This window comes from Lynx rufus, unplaced genomic scaffold (assembly GCF_022079265.1).
Source record: "Lynx rufus isolate CCGP_SWC_20201006 ecotype Redwood Valley unplaced genomic scaffold, mLynRuf1.p SCAF_17, whole genome shotgun sequence".
Taxonomy (NCBI): domain Eukaryota; kingdom Metazoa; phylum Chordata; class Mammalia; order Carnivora; family Felidae; genus Lynx; species Lynx rufus.
The window spans coordinates 15631926-15655949 of record NW_025814831.1 but is presented as its reverse complement, the minus strand read 5'-3'; the positions used below and the strand labels follow the sequence as shown (position 1 = coordinate 15655949).

Genomic DNA, 24024 nt, shown 5'->3' with positions numbered 1-24024 from the left:
GGATTTCCCGAACACGGAACATCTGTGGCGGTGCAAATGTCTTAGAGGCTAAGTTCCCAGAGGCCAGGGTCTGGTCCACGAAGTTCTCCCTGGCACCCTGGGAGCGTGTGACTGGACTGCAGCGATCCTTCTTCTGATGAGGGCAGGGTACATCGTTCGATGCCTTTTTGGGGAAACTCACAGCCTTGCCAACACTTCTATCTGCACCAGCCACGAGCCCGCGCTGCCCCTTTTCCGGACTCATTCCTGCAAATGCGGATGTTTCAAGTGGTGCCCAAATTCCCAACCGTGTAGACTCAAGTCAAACCCACGGGAACCAAGCTTTCCATATTTGGATCACACACAGGCTGCTTAAGAGGAGTCACTGTTGGTCTGTATTCGTTCGTTCGTTCGTTCGTTCACTTCTTCATTTACCAAGCATTGCTTCACTCGAGGCCAGGCGCAGTACCAGGTTTGGGGGATGAGAAAAATTAAGTGCAAAAGTCCTGTGATGAAAGTCTATTCCAACAGAGAATGCCAGGAGCTAGGCAGGTCCTTAACAAATGATCCCACCCAACAACACCGCATCTGGGTGAAGATCTGACGCCCAGAGAGTCGAAGGCAAACGGCACGTGTCGGTTAGGCTATTAGGGAGTGGTACAAAGATCAAACCAGAAGTCCTTGCTCCTGGTCCAGTTTTCTTTTCAAAGCACCCTGTAAAGCATTCTAAACAGGATTCTAACTCAACCGCTAATGAGGCCCGGCGTCCAGGCTGAGATGTCAGCAGACTGTGAGCTGCCCCACACCCCTGCCCGAGGAGACACCACTTGGCATGACACCCATCAGTGACAATTCACTAGTGCCTTCTGCAGGCTAAGCCCCCCCGCCACCACCCTTCTAGAACCATTCTCAGGTGGTTCTGATGCTTTTTGTTGGTTGTTTTAGTGTCCCAAAGCACTTAAGGGACAAGACCCCTGCTCACGAGCATCAGAGATTCACAGAGTCTGGAGGGTGGGGAGGGGGGTGCTGTCTGAACATTCACCCACGGGGCGCATCTGAGGTGTGTTTTTTTTTTTTAATTTTAACATTATTATTTATTTTTGAGAGAGAGGGGGGAGAGAGAGAGAGAGAGAGAGAGAGATTGAGCGTGAGCAGGGAAGGGGCAGAGAGAGAGAGGGAGACACAGAATCTGAAGCAGGTTCCAGGCTCCAAGCTGTCAGCACAGAGTCCGAAGCAGGGCTTGAACCCACAAACCGTGAGATCGTGACCTGAGCCAAAGTTGGCTGCTTAACCAACTGAGCCACCCAGGCACCCCCCCCTACTTTTTAAACTCTTTAAATGTTTATTATTTATTTTTGAGAGGGAGAGAGAGAGAGAGAGAGGGAGCGAGCAGAGGTGCCCTTAATAAAGGGACCAAATTTGGTTGCCTGCTGGTCGGCTAGGCAGAATTAGTGTCATGGCACAGCCACATCCTTCCTGCCACCCGCCCCCACACTGCCCTGCCTCTTAAGGATGCCTGTTGCCATTTTCAAAGGGAAGATGGTGTGGTCACTCATTGAACAACTCGCAGAAAAACACCTTCCCCACAACGTGTTTCCATTTCCCTCAAACGAAAATCAATCCATCAGTAAGACTATGTCTCCGGTGATCAAAGCCGGATTGTGTGCACCCTCCGCCCCGGGGTGGGAGTTGGGGGGGGAGCAGTCAGATACAAGCAGACGCAGGATGCATGCTCAGCACTGAGGGGGCCGGGGGCAGGGGTCACGGCTACCTTCCCGGGCCTCGCGGTCTTGCCACGTTCCATGAGGCCAAGACGAACAGGCCGTGCGCGGATCTGTTTTGGTCTCACAGCTGCAAACACAGGATTTATGAAGATGTTTGGTGCTCGGCTCCCAGGAGACTTGTGCACCATATTGCTGCTCTACTGACTGTCCGTGCGTCCCTCCTCATTCCTGCTGAGCCTGGGACATCCTCAAGTTCTGATCCCTTAGGACTCTCCCCAAGTTACAAGTTTTCTTCTTTCCTTAACTCGTGAGAGACGAAGGATGTGCGTTATTGGGTTTGGCATCCAAGGGGCTCAATGCTCTATCATTCCACCGCCTCTTCTTGGTGTTTAGCTTTATTGATTTCTATTTCTGACTTGCTCGGCACCGGCTCATTCATTATTCAGGGGAAATCTGGCTAAGAGACCACAGGCTGATATCCTGCCAACAGGAGCCCGAGCAGGTGGGACCTCTGAGGGCCTTCTTTTCAAAGAATCGCAATTCCATTAAATGAGTGGTGTAGACTCCTCGAGTTATTCAGACCTGGCTGGCCATTCTGCAAAACATTATTTTCTGTGTGAGTGGCAGGTGAGCTCAGTAGGAAAAAACAGGGAGTTAAATGATTCTGAGGCCAGAGATCTGATGAGTGTGTAAACCAGTTATATCTGAGAAGAGAAAAATCTCTTGCCAGGTGGCAAATGAACCCATCCTTAGACATCTATCTTGGAGGTGTGCGGTGGGGGGTTGCCAGACGCAGGGAGGGCGGAGGTGGCCCCCATTAATCACTATCGCCGATCCCTCTGTGGACTCAGGGGCACAAAAGAACACATATCCATTCTCCTGCTAGAGGCTAAGTCCCACCATCTTCCTACGTGGCCCACGTGAGTTTGATGGTGAAGACGGCATTTTCAAGGTGTTATAATGAGATGTGGGGGGCAAACCCAGTTTGTTGTTTTCTTGTTTGTTTTCTTCTTCACAGAGCACAGAAGTAAAGGAAATTGTTTATTTATTTTTTTTTTTTTAATTTTTTTTTTTTCAACGTTTATTTATTTTTGGGACAGAGAGAGACAGAGCATGAACGGGGGAGGGGCAGAGAGAGAGGGAGACACAGAATCGGAAACAGGCTCCAGGCTCCGAGCCATCAGCCCAGAGCCTGACGCGGGGCTCGAACTCACAGACCGCGAGATCGTGACCTGGCTGAAGTCGGACGCTTAACCGACTGCGCCACCCAGGCGCCCCAGGAAATTGTTTATTTAAACCGGAAGAGGAGAGGTTCAAATTAAAGAGTGGGAAGAAGTTCCTTCCAGAAAATTCAGGCTAAAACACACTACTGGAGAAAGTAGTAAAATTATCCTCTAGAGAAATCTCTTAAGAACAGAACTAATTACCACCTGTAAGTACCAATTTGTGCATAATCCGATCCTGGGGGAGGAGGCTAGGTGAGAAAATCTCTCAAAATCCCCTCTGAGCTTCCCCACCAGGTTGAATTTTCACCAGGAAAAGTTTGAACCACTTTGGCTGATCTCTGGAGGAGGACTTGGTGGGAGAGGACATCCGGTCACAGGTCTGCGGCCAATTTTAACTTCAGCATTGTGCCAAGTCAGGGTGCTGGTGAGTAGTCTCTCAGGGGCAAAGGCATTTCCTCAGAACACATGGATGAAAATGGTGCTTTCACCATTAGACAGGATGTCCCAAATACCATAGAAGAAGCTTCGTATTTGTTTTCTACTTCGTAAAAGTAAATGAGACAGCATCATCAAATAGGAAATAACCATCTGTCTCTTAACTAAAAACTAGAGGGTCTTTGAAAACACACATACCACACACACACACACACACACACACACACGCGTGCGCGCGCGCACACACACACACACACGCTAGCCGTGACAAATGGGGCTTCGAGTCACGTCACTAAAACACTGCAGGCCACTGCTTGGGGAGGCAGTGAGATCCTGGTTCAGTGGGGTTTCCATGGCCTTCTGTTGCTGGGGGAGGACACTGGCCTCAAGGGGTAGGCCGAACCAGGGAACCTCTTGGCCCCTACAACTCTTAGTTCAGCCAGAACAGTTCTGATTTCATGTTTTATCTTATTTTGGCTCCATGGAAGGTTTCAGTTTAAAAAAAAAAAAAAAAAAAAAAGAAAGAAAAGGAAAGGAAAGGAAAGGAAAGGAAAGGAAAGGAAAGGAAAGGAAAGGAAAGGAAAGGAAAGGAAAGGAAAGAAGAGGTAAAGGAAAAGGAGAGAGGGAAGGGAAAGGAAATCTTACCAAGCGCAAATGGAGCCCCACGTTTCTGGATTCTCCTACAGTGGGCAAATCTGGAGTAAATCCCATTCTCCTTAGTTGTGTGCCAGTATCAGGGACAATGGCGACGCCCTGGCACCACAGGCTACGGGGAGGCCCAAGTGAGGGCACTGGCAGGTGTGTCCCAAGCTTGGTGCCGGGCACACAAGAGGCAAGGTTAATAAGTGGCTGCCCCTAGGATAAGGCCATCATCACTGGAGCCCTGTTCGCTGCTAAACATTTTCTAAACTTTGTTATATTTCTAATTTAAAGAATTCACAATCATGATAAACACACCTAATATTGAATTTTTTTTAACGTTTATTCATTCTTGAGAATGAATTCAGAGAGAGAGAGAGAGAGAGAGAGAACGACATAGAATCCGAAGCAGGCTCCAGGCTCTGAGCTGTCAGCATACAGCCCTGTGTGGGGCTTGAACCCACGAACTTGATATCATGACCTGAGCTGAAGTTGGACACTGAACCGACTGAGCCACTCAGACAACCCTCACCTAGGAGCTTTTAAAACGACAGATCCCATGGCCCTACCCCAGGCGTCATTCAGACTAAATAAGGCAACGTCCCTAGGCTATCACTGAAGAACTGGCTTCTAAGTGGCTTGGCTGCCATTGTCCTGTCGGAAGAGATGTTACAGACAACTTCCTTTGCAGCTCTGCTATAGAAGATTGATTTCTCTCTCCCTCCCTCCCTCCCTCCTCCTCTCTCTCTCTCTCAACCTGAAGGTCGAAAGAAACAAATTACTAACGAGGAACCTCTGTATCTTCCTCAGTTAAGAGTCAGTTTTAATCTTCTGGACCTTTAAACCATACAAGTGATCAAAAAAATAAAATGAACCATACAACTGATCATGTTTCTCTCTTCGCCTTAGCTACTAGGAAGCTCAAAGCCAAATTCATGACTGACCGCTCTACCCCTTAAACCAATACATAGAACGTAGGATAGTCCTTTTTATATATTAATGCTGGGTTTCCTACCTTTATTTTCCCTTTCTTCCCCTTTTTTTCTATTTTCCCTTCATTTCTGCATGGACTTTAAAAAAATTCTAGTTACGCTGCATTTTTGCAATCTATTACGAGTTCGTTTTGGAACAAGGTGGGCTATGTTAGACAAAGTAATTAAATACAGTCACTGACATGCAGCCCTTTGCAGCCGACAGTTTTAAAGCAGATGTAATGGGCACCAAAGTAGAGACCGCAGCTTGGAGGAAACTTTTTGGCTTCGGGGTCAACTCCCCCAACAGACACCTTTCCCCCAGCTCCAGCTGTCGTAGAACATCTGGAAGCATATCTGAATTGCATATTAAGTATGTTTCAAAATTACGGAAGTTTGGGGGGCACCTGGGGTGGCTTAGTCAGTTGGGCGTCTGACTTCGGCTCAGGTCATGATCTCACAGCTCATGGGTTCGAGCCCCGCATCGGGCTCTGTGTTGACAGCTCAGAGCCTGGAGCCTGCTTCGGATTCTGTGTGTATTGCTCTCTCTCTCTCTGCCCCTCCCCAACTCATGCTTTGTCTCTCTCTCCTTCAAAAACTAAACAAACATCAAAAAAAAAAAAATTTAAAGAAAAAAATTTTAAGTTATGGAAGTTTTTAAGTCAAAACAAAACAAAACAACACCACCACCACCCCTCCCCCCCCCGGAAAAAAAAAAAAACAACAACTATACAAATTCAAAATCAGGAATCCTGGCATTCAATTATGAATCTACTGTGTCTCAACTTCCACAGCAGCAGACCCACACACTGAACTAAAATTCTGGTCCTTCTGGAAAAGCATCAGGTTGGTCTAAAGAACAATATACGAGTACTAGCAGATTGTGGACGTCTGTGGCCTTGTGTATCAGACAAGATGAATGTTTAGAATATCTGAACATTGTCTGGTTGTTAAGAAACATGTAGTAACTTGTAAAAGTTCCAAGTACTCCAAACCGCCTGTCCGCTGTTATCCCCACATAACCCTGTACTTTTAAACTACCCAGACACTACCTGTTCCCCATATGTGATCAAAAAGATTGTTATCTGCCGACTGAAATGCTTTCCTGTATCTGCGTTGAGGATCTGTTCTCTTGGGTACAGAGCCAGAACCACTCCTGACGTGGCCAGGAATCCGGGGATGGGGGTGGGGGTTTAATAGCCTGGACCAGAGCTCTGGGCTGCAGGGAAAATCCCCTGTGCTTGTGATGAAACACAGAGGGGTTCCCTCTCTTTCTTAGCCCTTAACTCAGTCCATCTGCATCCAGAGGGTAGGGACCAGCCAAAGGTCTCCTGGCCGCCACTGCCTGGGCTTTGCCCCGGCCTCATGTGTACGGGCAGCAGGGCCTGAGGGCTGAGCGCTTCTGTTGTTGCTGTTAGTTATTTTTTTCACAAAACAATGTACAGATCATGTTTATTTAAAAGGCAAGAACTCTCAGGTCCACACGTGAGGCACAAGGAGGAGTGAGATCTAAAGCTTCCTTACCGTCTACTATTTAAGTGGCCCCTTAGACATTCTGCCATCTTGCATTTTTGCAAACATTGCTTGATCTTTGAAGATCTAAACTAACCACGAACAACAAACAAACCTAATGAACGTCAACTAGCAGCTACAGAATCTCCTTGATTCCTTTATACATGTTAATTGTGTAACCAACATAACCTTACTGTAGCCAGTATGCCATGAATAAAAAACCAGCCCTAATTCTGTGGCTCAAAATAACTACAATTAGCATTTCCGCACAGGCCCTTCCATTCTTCTGCTTACGTATGTGTGTTGGGCTCAGCCTCACTCAGGCTCTGGACCACACATATGAGAAGTGTGCAGGGTTCAAATCCAGGGCTGGCTGGGACATGCAAGTTCTCAGAAGGAGCTTAGAAGAGCCAGACTCACCAAACGGCTACACGGTAGCTTCCAATTATGGAGTGCTTACTGTATGCAGGCATTAACGCGATACCATGTAAATCTTCCCTGTGACCTAGCACGGAGTGGGGGTCCTTATTTCCCATTTCAGAGATGGAGAAATCAAGACCTGAGACGTAATACTGCGAGTGAGTAGAAAGCTGGGATTCCAGGCCAGGGCTGGTGCCGGTATGGTGAGGAAGAAGTGTCCAGTCTTACTTTACTGATTTGGATTTGATACATAGCTTGGGGTTTCTTTTCTCCCTTTCCATATCTTTGGCGGACCAAGAAGAGAAGGGGAGTTTACTCCAATTTGAAAAGCTGGCAGAAAAGACTGGCCTGGAGAGGGGCTGGTGTCGCCAACAACATTCCCTGCGACCGACAGCCAGCCCTGGCTCTCTGGGCCACGTTTATCTGTCTGTTCATCACAGGTGTGCCCAGCTCGGGGTCTCAGAGAGCTCCCGGCTCTGCAATTCTGTAACTCTAGCTGGTCCCTGCATATGTGCACCACGCACAAACTGGAGGCCACGATGTGATTTGTGGCACTTGGCTCCTATCATCAAAATAACGACCCTGAATACACAGGAAATACTATGTAGATTACCCTGCTCCAAGGAAAAACAGTAAGCAAGCCCCCCCCCCTTTTTTTTATTAGATGTGAGGGGAGGGTGTGGACAAATTAGAAATCATGCTAAGACATGTAAGAGACACAAGCAGGAGGGACTCCCCCAATGTGATTCTGTTCCACGACATGGCCACCCCACCCCCCGCCCCCGGCCAAACCAGGGTGTGTAGTTTCTTGTCCTGTCTCGGAGATGAAAATACTGGAAGGGCCGACGGAGGCTGTGAACACAGGCCACACTACTGACGCCTCCCAGCCTGGTCTGGACAGACCGCGGAAGTGAACAAAGGCCTTCAGAAGCTTGGTGTGCAGGCTCTGATGTGTATTCGACAGTGTAACCCATCAAAAGTAGAACGGGTGGGCACCTAACCTTCACTAAAATAAGAAACCATGTTGCAATACCATCCTTACTCTTTTGGGAAAGCAAACAGGCATTTCTGAGATTCTCTCTGTCCCTGAACTATGGCAGTGTCACACGCAGCCTTAGGCTTGGGAACACTCTGAAGGCAAGCTCCATGCCCGAGAATTAACGTAAAAATGCCGCTAAGCTTTTTTTTTTTAATTTATTATCATTACAACACATCCTGAAGAGGTCTGAAAATGTGAGAAGCAGCATTAGCCATGTAGACAGTATTTACAAAGGACTGATACATGGGGCCCTACGGTTTAATTGAAGATAACAAATGATTCAGAGCTCTGGCAGGCTCTCCTGAACACTTCGATCATTTCAACAAATGCTTCAGAGAAAGGACACTCCTCTGGTCAGCCTTCAAGGTGCGAGCTTTCAGTTGAACAAGATCCTGGTTATACAATATTGCCCTGGAAGTTACAAAATCTCGGTGCAACTGGCCTGCTCATTCTCATTTTATTTTTTATTTATACTTTAAAAAAAAATTTTTTTTAATGTTTATTTTTGAAAGAGAGAGAGACACACACACAGTGTGAGCGGGGGAGGGGCAGAGAGAGAGAGAGAGAGAGAGAGAGAGAGAGAGAGAGAGGGAGCGAGACACAGAATCCAAAGCAGGCTCCAGACTCTGAGCTGTCAGCACGGAGCCTGACGCTGGGGCTCCAACTCACAAACCACGAAATCGTGGCCTGAGCTGAAGTTGGACACTTAACCAAGGGAGCCACCCAGGTGCCCCTAGTCTTACTTTTATTGAGACATAATTGACATACATTACATTATTTTCAGGCGTACAACAGAGTGATTTGGTATTTTTCTACATTACAAAATGACCATCATCATAAGCCTAGCTAACGTCCATCACAACACATAGATTGTTTTTCCTTTGGGGATGAGAACTTTTAAGATCTACTCTCCTACCAACTTTCAAATACGCAGTACAGCAATGTTAACTACAGTCACCATGCTGTGCATTATATCTCCAGGATTTATTTTATACCTTATACCTGGAGGTTTGTACCTTTTGACGACCTTTATCCATTTCCCCCATTTCCCACTCTGGCCCGTTTTTAAGTCTCAAAAGTTTTCAAACGTGGTCTTCTTCACTAGCAAAATGCTTGCCGTGAAGTTTCAAGGTTTTAGTAACGATTTCTGAATCAATTAATTACTCCCCCCAACATATTTATTCATCAGGTTACCATGGTGGCCTGAAAAACCACTCCTGTTTAGGTAAAAATTTCAAGCTCGTTAGGAGTCTCCTATGTGTTCCGGCAAAGAACTTCTCTCAAAGTTTTTGCTAGAGTTTTCATTTTTTCCCCCCTCATGTCACTTACAGTCACATCAATTCATCTTAACCTACATTTAAGAACCTAACTCTGGTTGTCATTTTTTTTTTTTTTTTTAAGCCCACTCTCGGGTAAGATTGACATTTCAGTAATCGCTGCCAGCTGGCATGTTCAAAATGGAATCTAAATATTGTATTAACAGTATCAATAACAAGCAGGTTCAGCGGGCCTTAATAAAACACGCTTGAATTGTGAGAGAAATTCTTGTTATTCTGTGTTTCACCAGCTTTAATTTACTACATTGATTTAATAAAAATCTATGACAGTCTCATCTTTAATCATGTCAGAATTCTGAGGTTCACTACGTGTGCATAGGGAAAATCTGAAATCAAGCAGGTGTAATGAAATTTTTGTTGCCCAATCATTTTTGAAACTTTTGACTGAAGTAACACAACCAATAAAGCCCGCATACGTGTTCAGCTCAATGAATTTTCACAAACGATTTACCTGGGTCACCAGAACCCAGACGAACAAGCGGCCAGCTCAGGAGCCTTCTTCCACCCTCGCCACTCACTACCCCCCAGAGATCACCACGACCTTGGTTTCTCCTTGCACGTGTTCCCTGTGAACTCTGGCAGGGGGGCGGGGGGAGGGTGGCGATCACCCTGTTAGAGTCACTAAGTGCTGGCCTGCACATTATTTCACTTCCTTTGTGGGAAGCAGGTGGTATCCTCCCGATTTTACAGATGAAGAAACAGAAGCTCAAAGGTGAGTATCTGACCAAGCCAAGAGGCATGAACGCACAGAGCCAATGACTATACAGCTCGGTGTGCGGGTGGGGGAAGGGGACTGCGAGGGACCGCCAGTCAGATCCAAAGCCAGGTCCCTCCAATGCCAAGCCCAGTTCTCCAAATTTACTGATTCGCATGCCCAACAAATGCCGTTTATAGTTAGATGGCCTCATACAGAGAACAACTACGCCAACCCCGGACCCCAGCCCCCAACCCCCACGCACACTCACGCAGGAGGACGGTTTCTGAAAGGGGGCTCACGTTTTCATTTAGCATGTTGTCGTCCCCTCGCTACGTTCTGGATTGTGAACGATTTTGTGAGTCTCTGCGTTAACAGTGTCTTAATTTTAAAAATTAAGCTGGGAACCAGCAAGTGAGTCTGAAGAGGCTCCATCTCTGGTCCCGAACTGGATTTTCATCACTCAACTGCTCTCCAAATTATACTGATTTATGATGTGATTATTACGGTTTTCCTAAGTAGCCTGGGTAATGAGAGAAACGCAGAGACGCCCCAGACTGCAGTAATGGGGGGGGGGGGGCTCTAACACCCCTCCGTCTGCCCTGCCAGCTCCCCACCTCACCTCTGCTTCTTAGCCCGCGCTCTCCTCTCGCGGGGTCAGTACTGCGCCTCGCGTGGCCTCCCAGCCTCGGCCCCAGCGGTGCCCACGGCGACTCACATTGTTCCCAGCGCCTTCCACGGTGACCTTGCGACACTGAGCACGTGAAACCGACCGACCGCCCAGCGGCGGTTTTCCCGCCCATGTTTGCAGATCAGCTCTCAGTTCCTTACCCTTCCTTCCTCACGCACCTAATTTCAGTGTAAGGCTGAAGCTGCACCACCTACCCCCCAAGTCCTCAAAGTCAAAGCCACTACCTTTATCAGAATCTCCCCACCTTTCTGCCTGGAACACTGTGCCTTCCCCTTCCCCTCCTCTTTCCTGTTAGGAACGAGGCAAGCTACCTCAAAGGGACACGGTGACTTCCCCTCTCCAGCCTGGCTCATCACAGTTCTTTGTCACATCCCAACGTACTGCCTGTGCCCTTGCTTGTGACCCCTGCCTTCGGCTGTGGGCCTCACTACTTTGTGGGCTTGGCTAACTGTGGCGCTGCAACGTCACGGCGCCTCTCGGAGCGACACCGAGAAGGGCACCGTTGACCATGTCGGGCAGACTTAGGGGGAGGCACGGACAGCAGCCTCACACGGCACTAGCAACGCCCCTCGCGGAAGTCTTCTGTGACTCCTGACTTCCTTCCCTCCAAGTCTGAGCTCCTCTGCGAAGGCACGAAGGCACAAACCACCGAGGCTTCTTGGTGATTCTGCGCACCCCCCCCCCCGCTCCCTCCCCCACCGCCCCCAGCCAGACGGCAAGAGATCTCTTTCTCTCTATCCCCAGCCGCAAGGGTACCTAGCACGCAGTAGGAAATGAAGGAATGTTTGTGAAACCTATGCGTGTAATTCACTGAACCAACTCGGACTGAACTGTGTGCCGCGCCCCCCAGCCCCAATTCAGATGTTGAGGCTTTAACCCTCAGTGTGGCAGAATTTGGGTAAGGTTACATGAGGACATAAGGGCGGGGCTCTGATGCAATAGGACGCTAACAGGGCCCTAAGCCAGTAGGCTGGTGTCCTTAGAAGAAGAGGAAGAGACCAGGGCACGCGCAGGCACACAAAGGAGGCCATGCGAGGACACAGTGTGCAGGCAGCCATCTGCAGACCAGGAAGAGAGGCCCAGGAGAGATCAAACCTGCCGCCCCCTTGATCTTGGACTTCCAGGCTCTCGAACTGTGAGGAAATACATTTCTGTTGTTTAAGTCACCCGGCCTGTGGTGTTTTGTTATGGCAGCTCCAGCCGCTTAACACATTCACCCACTGTCCAAGCATCTTGCGTGCTAAAGATGGGGCTCTGGGGACTGACCCTGGCTGCGAAGGGAAGTTCGTGAAGATACGGAGGCTGGCTGCTCAGGCTTGACCCCCAGGAAAGGGCAGTTGTAGCCCATGTTCCGTCGCTCCCTTATCACCAATGCGGCAACTCAAGTTAAAGCAGGACGTTTTCGGCAATCCCCACTCCGCTAGGAAAAGCGAATGTCATCATTTACTAAGATTCTGGGCCTCTGGGAAATTACTTTAACTTGATGGACACCACCTTATGCCCTGAGATCTTGACAGTCCTGTACACCCATGGATAACGGCCATTATCATGAAAAGAAAGCTGGGGGAGTCCCAAATGCGAAGGTATGCGCCTCCTGGCCTCGGATCTTCTACTTAGTGGCTACATACACTTGCATGTGTAACCTAATGTTCCTGCGTCCTGTGCGTTTTCTTTTTCCTTTCTTTTCTACAGATTTTATTTTTAAGTAATCTGTACATCCGACACGGGGCTTGAACCTACAACCCCGAGATCAAGAGTCTACAGACCGAGTCGGCCATGTACCGTCGCGGTGCTTTGCTTTTTAAATAAAATGGCTGTGCCGTTGTGACGGACAGTTCCTTTTCCCTTCTTTGAGAACGGACCCAGACTTGCATCTGGGGAACCGTTCACCTCCCAATCCATCCGCGTGCTCCCAAGTGACGTTTCCAGCCCCCAGCATACAACAATCGGTGGTGCCTCTCCTCCCAGTTCCTCTGGTCACACTGATGCTTCCCGGTGGTCACGTGATGCGGGCCGATCTAATGACAATGCTGCTCAGAACTTCTCCTGAGGACACTGAGGAAACGCTAGATTCAAAGCCGGTGTCTGCAGCCCAAGAGGCTGTGGCAGCCACCTTGTAAATTCAGTGTGAGCTTCTCCGAGCTTATTTCCGCCAAAGGCGAAGGTGAGTTGGGGGACAGAGAGAATAGGCATTATTACTATCATGATCCTCAGTGGGTCTCCTAAGACCAACGGAGAGGTTGGAACTTCACGGACACACAGAAACCACCAGTGACATACATTTAGCTGAACTGAGGCCGTTCACTTAGAGATTCGTTGTCAGTGAGGACTCTGGGTGCACACACACATATAGACACACACACACAACCTCCCCCCCCCCCCAGTCAAGCTGGGTTAAGTAAAACGGGGAATTCAGACCTCATCTAATCCAACCATGGGGAGGACAGTGGTAAAGGGCCCCTCATCTCTGTTTCTTGGCCTTGGTGCCATTTCTTAGATGCTGGTTGACTCTGTGTGGTACCCTTTGTTGAATCTAGCACATCTTTCAGAGCCCCCAGATCCGAAGTAAGAAGAACCTGGCCTGCGATGGGTTAGATGCCCCTATCTCAACCAACTGCTAAGACCAGCGAGCTCCTGTAAGAAGCTGGCACCCCTCCATTTGCAATATACATATTGGAAGGTGGGGCAGGGGAAACAGTGGGCTCCACGAAAGCACTCCAATTTAGGCTCACAATAGCTGCAAAATTTTAAAACTGAAAACTCTGGGGTGCCTGGGTGGCTCAGTCATCAGTGCAGTGTCTCACTCTTGATTTTGGCTCAGGTCATGATCTTGTGGGGTCAGGTTCGTGAGATCGCGCCCCAAGTCTGCTTGGGATTCTCTCTCTCCCTCTCTCTCTCTGTCCCCCCTTCCCTGCTTTCGTGTGTGTGTACTCTCTCTCGCTTTCTCTCAAAATAAACATTAAAAAAAAAATAAGAGTGAAAACTTCATTCATAATTGTTTCCACCCCCAACCATGGCCAAACTTAAAGAATGAAGTCTCTGAGAGTCTGAGAAATACGGTACATGCAAATGAGAAACAGAATTGGCCTTTCTACACGTCACGGCCTTCTCATCTCTTGTCATGATTGTCTTCACCATCTTGCTCACATTGTGGAAAATGAACCCACAGCCAAGACACTAGGTTAGAGCAGTTCTATACACAGACCTGTATTCTAACACCTGAATGCAATTTGTGTCAAATTAGCAGCATGAGATCATTCTAAATATGCCCCATAAAAAAAAAAAAAATCACAGCCTCAGACGGGGCCAACCCATGTGTACTAGGGTCACCATGAACTGGGGGACAAATTCAATATGATCCCTTAAATGATTTTCTAAGGTTCTTGATCACTGCAAGTATGTCTCTCCTTTCTTTCCCTCCCACCTCTGAAATGCATCTTTGCAAACAGTTCGTACTCTGGCACCATCAGAGACACTGAGAGGGGGAAAAAGACAGGAGTACAGATCGTAAGCCATTCTAACTCATCCCCAAAGAACCTCCTTTCTCTGGGTCACATTTCTGCAAGATCTCAGTCACCCCAAAATGTCTGTGAGAGCAGCTGGTAAGAACTCTGTTCTACTCCTCTTTCGGGTATTAGGTATCTCGTGGGTATTTGCCTTCATGTAGCAGGAGCTTCACAGAAACTGGAAACAGTCTTAAATACTCCTGAAGGTAAAATGTCAGTTCAACTGGGGGAAGGGTTTATGTTACTGCTATTTGGGGGTGGAAGGTATCGAAACCCTTAGGAAATTGCAAAAATGCTATCCATAAGCATAATGAATTCTATTGATGAAACACTCAGTTATTGCCAAGCACTGTCCCAGCCCCAGTACATACAATATCTTTTAATCCCATGAAATAGTGCTATCCATTGACCCGCTAAGAAGGAAAGGCTCAAACCCATCAGGCAAGCTGCTTGAGGTCACACAGCTGGGGGATGGCAGAGGCTGGCCTCTGTACCCAAGACTGGCCAGCTGTAAGGTCTCTACTCTTCTCTCCCGGGCAGGCTGCCTCCCCTGGAGTGAAAGCAGTGGTGACAGGAGCTCCCGCAGAGTTCCAGGGATGTCACACACACTGTCATCAGCTAATCCCCACAATGATACCAATCTTGCAGGACTGGTATTTTTGCATTTTGCTGTAGCTCAAGGAAGTTCACACAACTTGTCCAAGGTCAGGCAGCAATTAGGCAGCCAGGCAGGGAATGGATCCAGGCACAGCTGATTTGAAAACTGAGGTCTTTTATCCTCAGGCCATCATTTGCAAAGGCCAACTGGAGAGCTGGGTGGGATGGAATCACCAAAGAAAAGAAGGGCAGGAGAATTTATTCTTGCAGACTCACAACACGGGGAGGTAAAAGCCTGAGTGCCTGGGGCTGCATTCACTCTCGTAGGCACGCGTTCGCGCACACACACACACACACACACACACACACACACACACAGGCACGCACACATATATTCCCAACCTATCATGTGCTCCGCAGTGAGCGCTACACCCTGGAGTTCTCAGCCACGCCTTTTGGTCGCTGAGGGAACCAAACAAAAACACAAACTTGACCTCTGCAAGTTTACAGGTAGATGCTTTTAAGTGCACTTCTGCAACTGTAATGTGAACAGCTCATTGAGTACATTCTAAAAAACTCTTCATCGCAAGCCTCTTGGCAATTGCATAAAAATATTTCTAGACTTCCATCCAAGCGCAGTTAAACAGAACTTCAAGGGGAATGACTTTTCCAATTGTATTTTAAGATTGAGCACTTTGATAAAAGCAGGCTCTGCAGTACCATGTGATCCAAAATTGTGTAATCTTTATATATTTTATAATCTGATACAATTTAATAGATAAGAAAAACAGTTTTAGTGCTCAAAACTTAAACTGTAAGGATATATTCCTATTGATGGATTACAACTGGTGTAAAAATATCTGTATCTCTCTATCTATTACTATAAAGTCCAGATAGGCTCAAAATATTCATTCTGTAAAGGTGTGAGTTCCTCTCATTGTATTAGTCTTTGGATGACTAACTTCAGGATTTCCCTTTTTCTCTATCCACAGTCTTTAAAAGATCTTAAAGTCAGCTGTTTACAACAGTCCTGTGAGGGGGACCAAAAGAGACAGGAAATACCTCAATGCCTTGAATGATAAAAGACAACAGAAGGATTCATTTCCATCTTTCTGTCTTGTCATTATAAACTGCTTTTGACCATTACAAGAGGATTGTCCCCAGCCCCAGTCTGTAGCACAACGCAGAACAGGTCAGCATCTCAAGTGAAAAACTTCAAAGACAACTTAACCCGTCCCAAACCAAAGACGAGCTAGTGTGAGTCTAGGTTTCCGATCCTGGCTCTGTGACCTCAAGCAGGACATTTGTTGGGGCTTTACTTTTCCCATCTACAAAATGGGAGTAAGAATACCTAATGTATAAGGCTAATATAAGAATAACGTAAAGAACACATATGGCCAGACACAAAAGGTCACATTTTATATGATTCCGTTTATGCAAAAATGTCCTGAACACACAGGTCCCTAGGGACCGACAGTAGACTAATAGCCGTGCGCTGAAGGCCCTGTGCCTCTGTAGCCATCAGAGCTGACAGCGTCACTGGCTTCTCTGTGTCTGCGGGTGCTCCCGCCTGTCCCCTCTTTCTGAAACTCTTTGCCCTTCATTTCAGCGACTTTCCCCAGTTTCCGACTAAGCTGCTTCTCTGCTGTCGTTGTTGTTGTCTTCACTACCACCGCTTTCTATCATAAATCTACGTTTTCTAACATGTCCATGTTGGAAAGGAGTTCATTCTGTACTCCTTTGAAAATCTCATCTGGGCCCATAATTGCAGTGGCCATTTGTGGATTCACACGTTTCAACATTCCCTTCCTAGCCTTGACCTCCCTTCTCCTAACTCCAGCCTGTGTCCCCTCCTAGCGACATCACCCTGGAACAGGAGGACCAGCCCACGGACCCTGCTTGGCAGGTGCCTGTCCCAGAGGAAGCTCTCAATGCCACGTCCCCCGGTCAAACTGGCAACTCCTTCTGACTTCCCTATTTCTGTCCACAGGGTACCATTTCCTCAGGGTGCAACACTGGGCTCCCGTGAAAATCTTAGACGGTGGGAGAGAGACCAGCTGACGTCCGAGTCAGAAGGGAACATCCAGGCTATGGATGTTTTCTGAGATTCCACGCCAGGCTGGAGACACTGGGAATGTCGCAGTAAGTGCAGATGGGGCAAGTCTGGATTCCCAGGAGACGGTGACGTCAGAACTGACCAGAGGCTTCTTTTGAAACTGCATTTCCTTATATTTTTTCACTAACGTAAGAGCTTGTTCTCAGTGACCGCACAGAACATGAGTGACTAAAGAGGTGGCCAGCGAGTCTTTAAACTCACCTGTGAACAAAAGCAGCGTCCTGACTTTATTACTGTGATTACATAAATACCTTTACAGATAACTCAGCGCGGAACAAGACAAATGATGCCAAGAGAAAGGGGCCCCTCCTAAAACCCAAAGGTCTCTGCAGGCTGACAGAGTAGAGAAGGCAATTAGGCTCAGGACTTGGGGGGAAATGTAGGCAGGTTTTCCTCTCCCCCTTTCTGTTATTACTGTATTTTTTCCAAAACGGGCGTGCCTGGGGACAAGAGTCGGGAGATTTATGCATTAGGTGGATGCCCTGGTTTGCAAAATGGACAAAGGAGGCAGCTTGCCGAGCAGATTAGATGGAAGAAGTCAAACAGCCCAGGGGCTGCAATCAAATGTGGCAGAGATGAGTGGGGGAGGGTCAAGGCGAAGCCCAAAGGCCCTGAGATCCCATCCGAGGTCTTTCTGGACAGAAGCACCAGAAGTGCCTGGAGGCCCGAGGCCGCGTGGAGATGGGATCCCGCAGAGCCATCCTGGTTCCACAGGGAAGGAAACGGGGGCTGGCAGCGAGAATGGAAAGCCACGCAAAGGAGAGATCAGGAGTCCACTCCTTTGAGGTATATAGGAACTTTTCACCTTGAATACATGTGCCAGAAGGAATGATCAGAAACCCCGGGAATGAAACAGAAGTTTATAAACCTCTGCCGTGACAGAGCGTTTGTGAGGGGCCAGGCAGGCCCTGGTCTGGACTTGTGTTTTCAGGTTCACATTCTCCTCTAACCTCCGCAAAGGTTCTGGGGAACACATCTGGCAAAACTGAGGCCCAAGGTCAAACACCTGGTGCCCAGGGAGGGAGGAACTCAACCCTGGGTTGACGCGATGCTAAATCCGTGCTTCGCACGTGTCTGTCTACGCACCTGCCGTGTACATACAATTGTAGAGCAAGGGGTAAAGCTCCGTGTGTGTGAACTGGGTGACCTCGCAAGGAAGCAGTCCTATTTGAAAGGAATCGGAGATAAAGGGGTGAACAAATAGTTTAGATCTATCTATAAATCCAGCAGGATCTGGGGCATCCCCCGTCTTTGGCCCTGTTCTGAGAATCACTAACCCAGCAAAGGAACAAGGGAAATTTTAGCAGGGAAGGTAAAGAGCGCAGGGAAATCAATCACATTCAGAGATTCCAGCCCTAGTTTCCTATTTTCCCAGGAAGTTCCAATAACTAACTCTGACCGGGAATGTAGCATGTCCTAAATGCCTTCTAGTGTGAATGTCTTGAATCCTCACAAGAACCCTAGGACACCAGCGTCACTATTGTTATCACCCCCCCCCCCCACCACCACCAGAGAGGTTTGGCCAGTCACGCAAGAAGCCAAGACAGGGCTCATTTCCACGCTTATTGCCTCCCTGAGATCCACGGGACCTCCCAGAGCTGTCCTGTTCGAGGTTTGGGATCTTCAGCCAGGCTGCCACCACGCTGTCTCCTCTCCTTGGACCCACCTGCAGACCCAGCTGGTTGAAAGCACCACTCTGTTTTCCACCGAGCTACAGCTAAGCCTCAAATCCATTTCGACCCACGTTTAGGAAACCAGTTGCTAGAACGGAACACAGCTGGTGCTCCACAGGAAACCGCAGCCACCACTGAGGTCCACTCCTTCATTCACAAGGAAGAACGTGAAAACACAGGGATGCCCAGCGGCTGGCCCGAAAGTTCACCAGGTGGCAGACCTGGGACCACAACCAGGACCCCTTGCTTGTAATCCGGTGCTCTGCCCACTGGCACTTGTTTCTGATACACGGAGCCCTTGCTCTTGAGCCTTTCGCGGCAGGAAAGACGATCAAAGTGAGGGATGGCGTGCACCGTAGCAGCAACAATGCATAGCAGAGCCTGGAGCAGAGGGTGAGGGCGGTGGAGAGCTGGTGCAAGGATATTAACTCCCAGGGAAGGAGGCACCTGAAGCCAACCTGGAACCTGGGAACCCGGGACTCCCCAGAGCAGGTCATCCAATGGTCACAGTCAACCTGGGACGTGTGTGACCAAGGGCGAGCACACCTGTGCGCTCGCGGGAACAGCATGCACCCGACAGCAAAAGAGCTGGTTTCCTTTGTCCCCACCTGCTTTCGGACCTACGGCAGCACCAACCTGCTCCGTGCACTCAGAACACCCTGGAGCTCTTCCTTCCATTTCATTAGCTCATCCCGTGGGTTGTCAGAAGTGAATGGAAATAAAAATCTGTTATGCGTGTTATGGAATTTATTTTAATTCTTCCACTGCATCCTAAGGAAACAGATTTAATAATAATTAGTGGCCCAACCCTGGAGTGAGGGAGAGAAGGAAGGCGGAGGGAGGGCCGGGAAGGCCGGCGGGGAGGTTGCAAGCGGGCATGGCCGGGGCGAGATGTCCATGTTCGAGCAGATCTGCCAGGAGGGCTGGGGTGTGTGGTGTGACGCCAGAGTGGGCGGGGCCCTGGAAACACCTGCTCAGAGGAAGAGGAAGAGATAAAAGGCAGGTGGTCCCGAATGGTAAGCAAGCTCAGAGCTATGAAGGCCGAGGCTGGTCTCTGAACGAAACTGCTTACGGACCCTACAAAGACCCAAAGGGCAGAAGTGGAAGACAAGATGACCGCGGCTCATAGGAACTTTTAGAAGAAGGCAGGAAGAGAAGAGAACGGCAATGCTGTATGTAGTGCTGGGATGAAGCGTTAGACCAGGGGTAAAGAATGTCCTTAACTAGGAATCACTGACTCATTAAAATAATCCATCCAAGGGTGATGTTTAAATAAAGTAACCCAATTTTAAGTTTAATGGGTGAATGGAATGTGTATGTGTGGGTGGGTGGGGGAGGCGCAAGGGAGTTTGGAGAAGAAAAAAAAAAGTAGACCGCTTTACTCTATTCATTACCAAAAAAATGAGACGTTATTAACTAATAAAATAAAAAAATGCATTTCAAACACACACAGACCGTAACAGAGACACGCAGACATGCGGAGGGGACAGTTGGAGACACCTGTCAGCTGGTCACTCCTGCAGGGCTCCGAATAAGCCACACTCATCTGTTTGGACCTGCCCTGGGTCCCCTTTAAACAAAGGGTTTGTCCCCTTCTGGCACACAGCTAGGTTTCCATTGTACAAGAACTGAAGTGCTCTCTGGTCCCTGAAACTGCTAACATCCTAAAATTGTCTCTAGCAGCCTAAATGGCATTTAAAATAAATACTGTGAATTGATGAAATGGCCAATTATGTTAAGTACCCATGCCTGGTGTAATCCAAACCAAATCTTCCCCCATTATCCTCAAAACTGCTAGATGATTCAGCAGGCCCTCTCACCAGTGACTCTGCAAGAACCAAACACAGAGGCCACACTCTAGTAGGACCCTGAGTGCTTCCTTCCAGTGAATTCTTACAATTGGTTTCATGCTAGGAAAAAAAAAATAATAACTACTATGTTTCTGCCAGACAGCTAACAAACCAAACAACTATCTGACTACGCACATGGGTTCCCCACTGGAACCATGATGCCACATTGTTCCGCGGACTTCAGGATTTAACTGCTACCATACCCTCTCTGGGCAGCATGGCGTTCTGAGGCAGATCCTGTTGAGAACATGGGATGTCATCATCCCAAAGTGCCCGTGAATCACTCATTGTCCGCACCTGCCACATAACGTCCCCATCGCCATGCCCTCTCTTGCCTATAGACTCTTGCTGCCCCCTCTTGCAATGCCCTTTGTTCTGTTTCCACACACACAGACTATTTTTCAAGGTCTTGTTCAAGGTGTCAACTCTCCCAAGAACTGACAGCCCCTACTCTCCCACCGTCCTGACAAAAATAAGCCCCCCTCCTCCAAATGACGAGACACATCAGCTTCTTCGGCCATGCCCGAGTTCTCTTACCTTCCACCCCAGGGCCACTGGGCACAGTAGGTTCTCCCTGACCCCCGGGTAGCCCGGGTCAGACAGTTCTGCTTGCGGCTGGGGTGGGCTAGGCTAATTATCGAGAAAAAAATGTCCTCCTGCTTGCTACAGAGGGAAAAGAAGGAATGTGTGCATGTTTTGAAAATGTATAAAGGTGAGAAAGTGAGTATATAAATCAGGTATGTTTTCTTCTACTTGATTTTTGAAAAAAAAAATTTAAATGTTTCCTTATTTTTGAGAGAGAGAGAGAGAGAGAGAGAGAGAGCGGGGTTGGAGCAGAGAGAGAGAGGGAGACACAGAATCTGAAGCAGGCTCCAGGCTCTGACTTATCAGCACAGAGCCCGATGTGGGGCTCGAACTCAGGAACCGCGAGATCATGACCTGAGCTAAAGTCGGCTGCTTAACCAACTGAGCCACCCAGGTGCTCCTTCTACTTGATTTTAAACTAAACATTCCACTGGCATGACTGGGCAGCTCCGTTGTTTACATACCCATATTTTTATTGTAAAACGTTCACTCATGGGCATGAGCGATTTCTTGATGAACCACACCCCACCAAAGGACTACGAAAATATTAATTAGGGAGAACACGCACATAGTTTGAAAAATCTTAGCAACAATAAAAGTGTCTCCTGAACTCCATATATAGATAGGGCAAATATAATACACAGCAAAGAAATATCGCAGGAAAAACTTAACAAATCCTTGCCTACCCTCTCAAACTCCAACCAAGAGTCTTCTGATTTTCACATGTACAAAAAAACAAAACAAAAACAAAAAAGGAGGGCTGCATGGAATTGGATGCGGACTGAATAAGCATCTGAAATCTGTAATAATGTAATTCTCAACACTTAGAATAATTAGAATTTTAAACCCTATCTGGAAGAGGAAAAATGTCCACACCCATGAGATAGGATCTCATAGTGAAATCACTCAACTTCAGAATCTCATTGATGTTTTCTTCATGTCTCTGCCCAACAGAAACAACCAAAAACTAATATCCTAAGAGCGAATCTTAATATGAAACTTAATGAGTAAAAATCCTACAAGAAAATGTGCTCACCAAGTAAAATCCCTCTCCTGAAAATAATCCAAACACGAATGATATTCGTATTATTGTTGTAGATCTGGAGGAAAAATAAACATGCACATAACTTTGAAACTCACTTGAAAAAAATTCCCAAAGGCTCATCATAATTGGTTTCCATTTTTGCTATCTGAAGGGAGAACAGATTTTTTTTAATTATGTATTAATCTTTGAGAGTAGAGGGAGTTCCCTTTTTTCCTTAAATATTAAAGGTATCTATAACAGTCATTAAAATTAGGATTAGTCAAAACTTCCCACCTCAATTTCGCCCGTACCAAGCAAAAAGGCAAGGAAATCCTTCAGTTCCTGATTTCACAGGCTATTAAAAAGCAGTATGCAATTGCATGGCCTATAAAACAACAACACAAATGTGATGGCATCTCTTTGAGCTACTCTGGAAACCTGAAGATAAATGTCCCTTTTCTCAGCCACAATTATATTCTACTCCTTCACATGCCTGGCCAGCCCTCGGCATGTACTTTTAAGGAAAAGAGGCTAACCAGCTCTAAACCAACGGAAAGGTGTGGAATATTCTGTACAAGCCCAGCCCAGTTCTAAAGCTCTTGGTATGACCAGATTCATCTGTTTTTGGCCAGCCGTGCCGCTCTGACCCTTACCCGGCCCGACGAGGTGAATGGGGACAGGAAACTGGGAGGGCCCTGGGAGCCCACTGATTCCAGCTTACTTGCACAGCAGACATCTCTAACAGAGATAACCCAGCATTATCCAGAAGGCATCTTATGGCTACTTTTAATTCTTTTTTTGAATGTTTATTTATTTTTGAGAGACAGACAGAGCACAAGCAGGGGAGGGGCAGAGAAAGAGGGAGACACAGAATCTGAAGCAGCCTCCAGGCTCTGAGCTGTCAGCACAGAGCCCGACGCGGGGCTCGAACTCAGGAACCGCGAGATCATGACCTGAGCCGAAGTTGGAGGCTTAACTGACTAAGCCACTCAGGCGCCCCTCTTCTGGCTACTTTTAACCATTTATTCTTCAACTTTATTTGGCCGTGTCAAAAGAAACAATAGCACAAGTAGAGATGAACGGCAGTTGGAATTCTTTGAGCACGCTGGGGAGGACTGACGGCAAAGCAGCGAAGGGTGGGCTGGACAACAGAAAGGATGTCCCCCTGCAAGGACAGTCGTCGGGACAGGAGAGGGGTGGCTCACCTCCGAGCCTCGGTACAAACCACAGGCAACCGACCTTCCAGGCACATGCGGATGTTAGGGGACAGCAAGGAACGAGTGGAACCACCACAATAACCAAAGTGCCGGAACCCCCCAAACATTCCTCGTTGACCCAAGCACTAAAAACACATAACAGGGTTTTTGTTTTGTTTTGTTTTGTTCCGTTTTGTCTTTAACCAGCTCCGTTTATGCTACTGTCGTATCCTGACTGCCACATGATTCCAGTTTCACCAAAGCAAGCCGGACGCTTCTGGAATATGACCAGCGGTGGCAAACCAAAGAACCAGTCCCAGATTCGGAATAACAATTCATAGCAACCAGGAGACGTGAGCAGGAAGAAATAAAGAGACGGGACAAAGAGCCCCAACGCACAGCAGTCACACTTCTTCAGACAGTGCCCGCTCCTTAAGAGGACAGCGCTCTCCTACCTGCTACCCAGCGCAAGGGCGTAGAGCAAGGGGGTGGGGAGGGCCGCTCCTAGACACCTACCTTGCAGAAGGGCTCCATTTCTCTTGAAGAAGGTACTGCCCGGCCAGATGGGTGGACCTGATGTGCTGAAACACAAGAGAAGCCAGTGTGAGCATGGGCTCATTTACACTCGGAACAACCACCTCTCCAAATGTATCACCTAGAAGTCATGCTTTCCCACTGATGCATTATTTACACCCTCACCCTCTGGAAATACATCTCTAATTTTTTTTAAAAACATTTATTTGTTGCCCTTTTTTTTTTTTTGAAAGAGAGACAGAGCATGAGCTGAGACTGGACAGGGAGAGAGAGGGA

The 24024-nt window shown here is 47.9% G+C and overlaps 1 protein-coding gene across 6 annotated transcripts in view; it reads right to left on the bottom strand.

The window, feature by feature from the left end:
- The window catches only part of FOXN3 (forkhead box N3), a 403845-nt gene that overhangs the window by 93592 nt on the left and 286229 nt on the right, over window positions 1-24024 (bottom strand). For all 6 annotated transcript variants that reach the window (XR_006962155.1, XM_047080243.1, XM_047080242.1 and 3 more), the window contains one exon: window positions 23731-23795. Coding sequence is in view for 5 of the 6 variants with exons in the window: in XM_047080243.1 (XP_046936199.1) it covers window positions 23731-23795 (65 nt within the window). In the remaining variant the exon portion in view is untranslated. The remainder of the gene's footprint in view (window positions 1-23730; window positions 23796-24024) is intronic.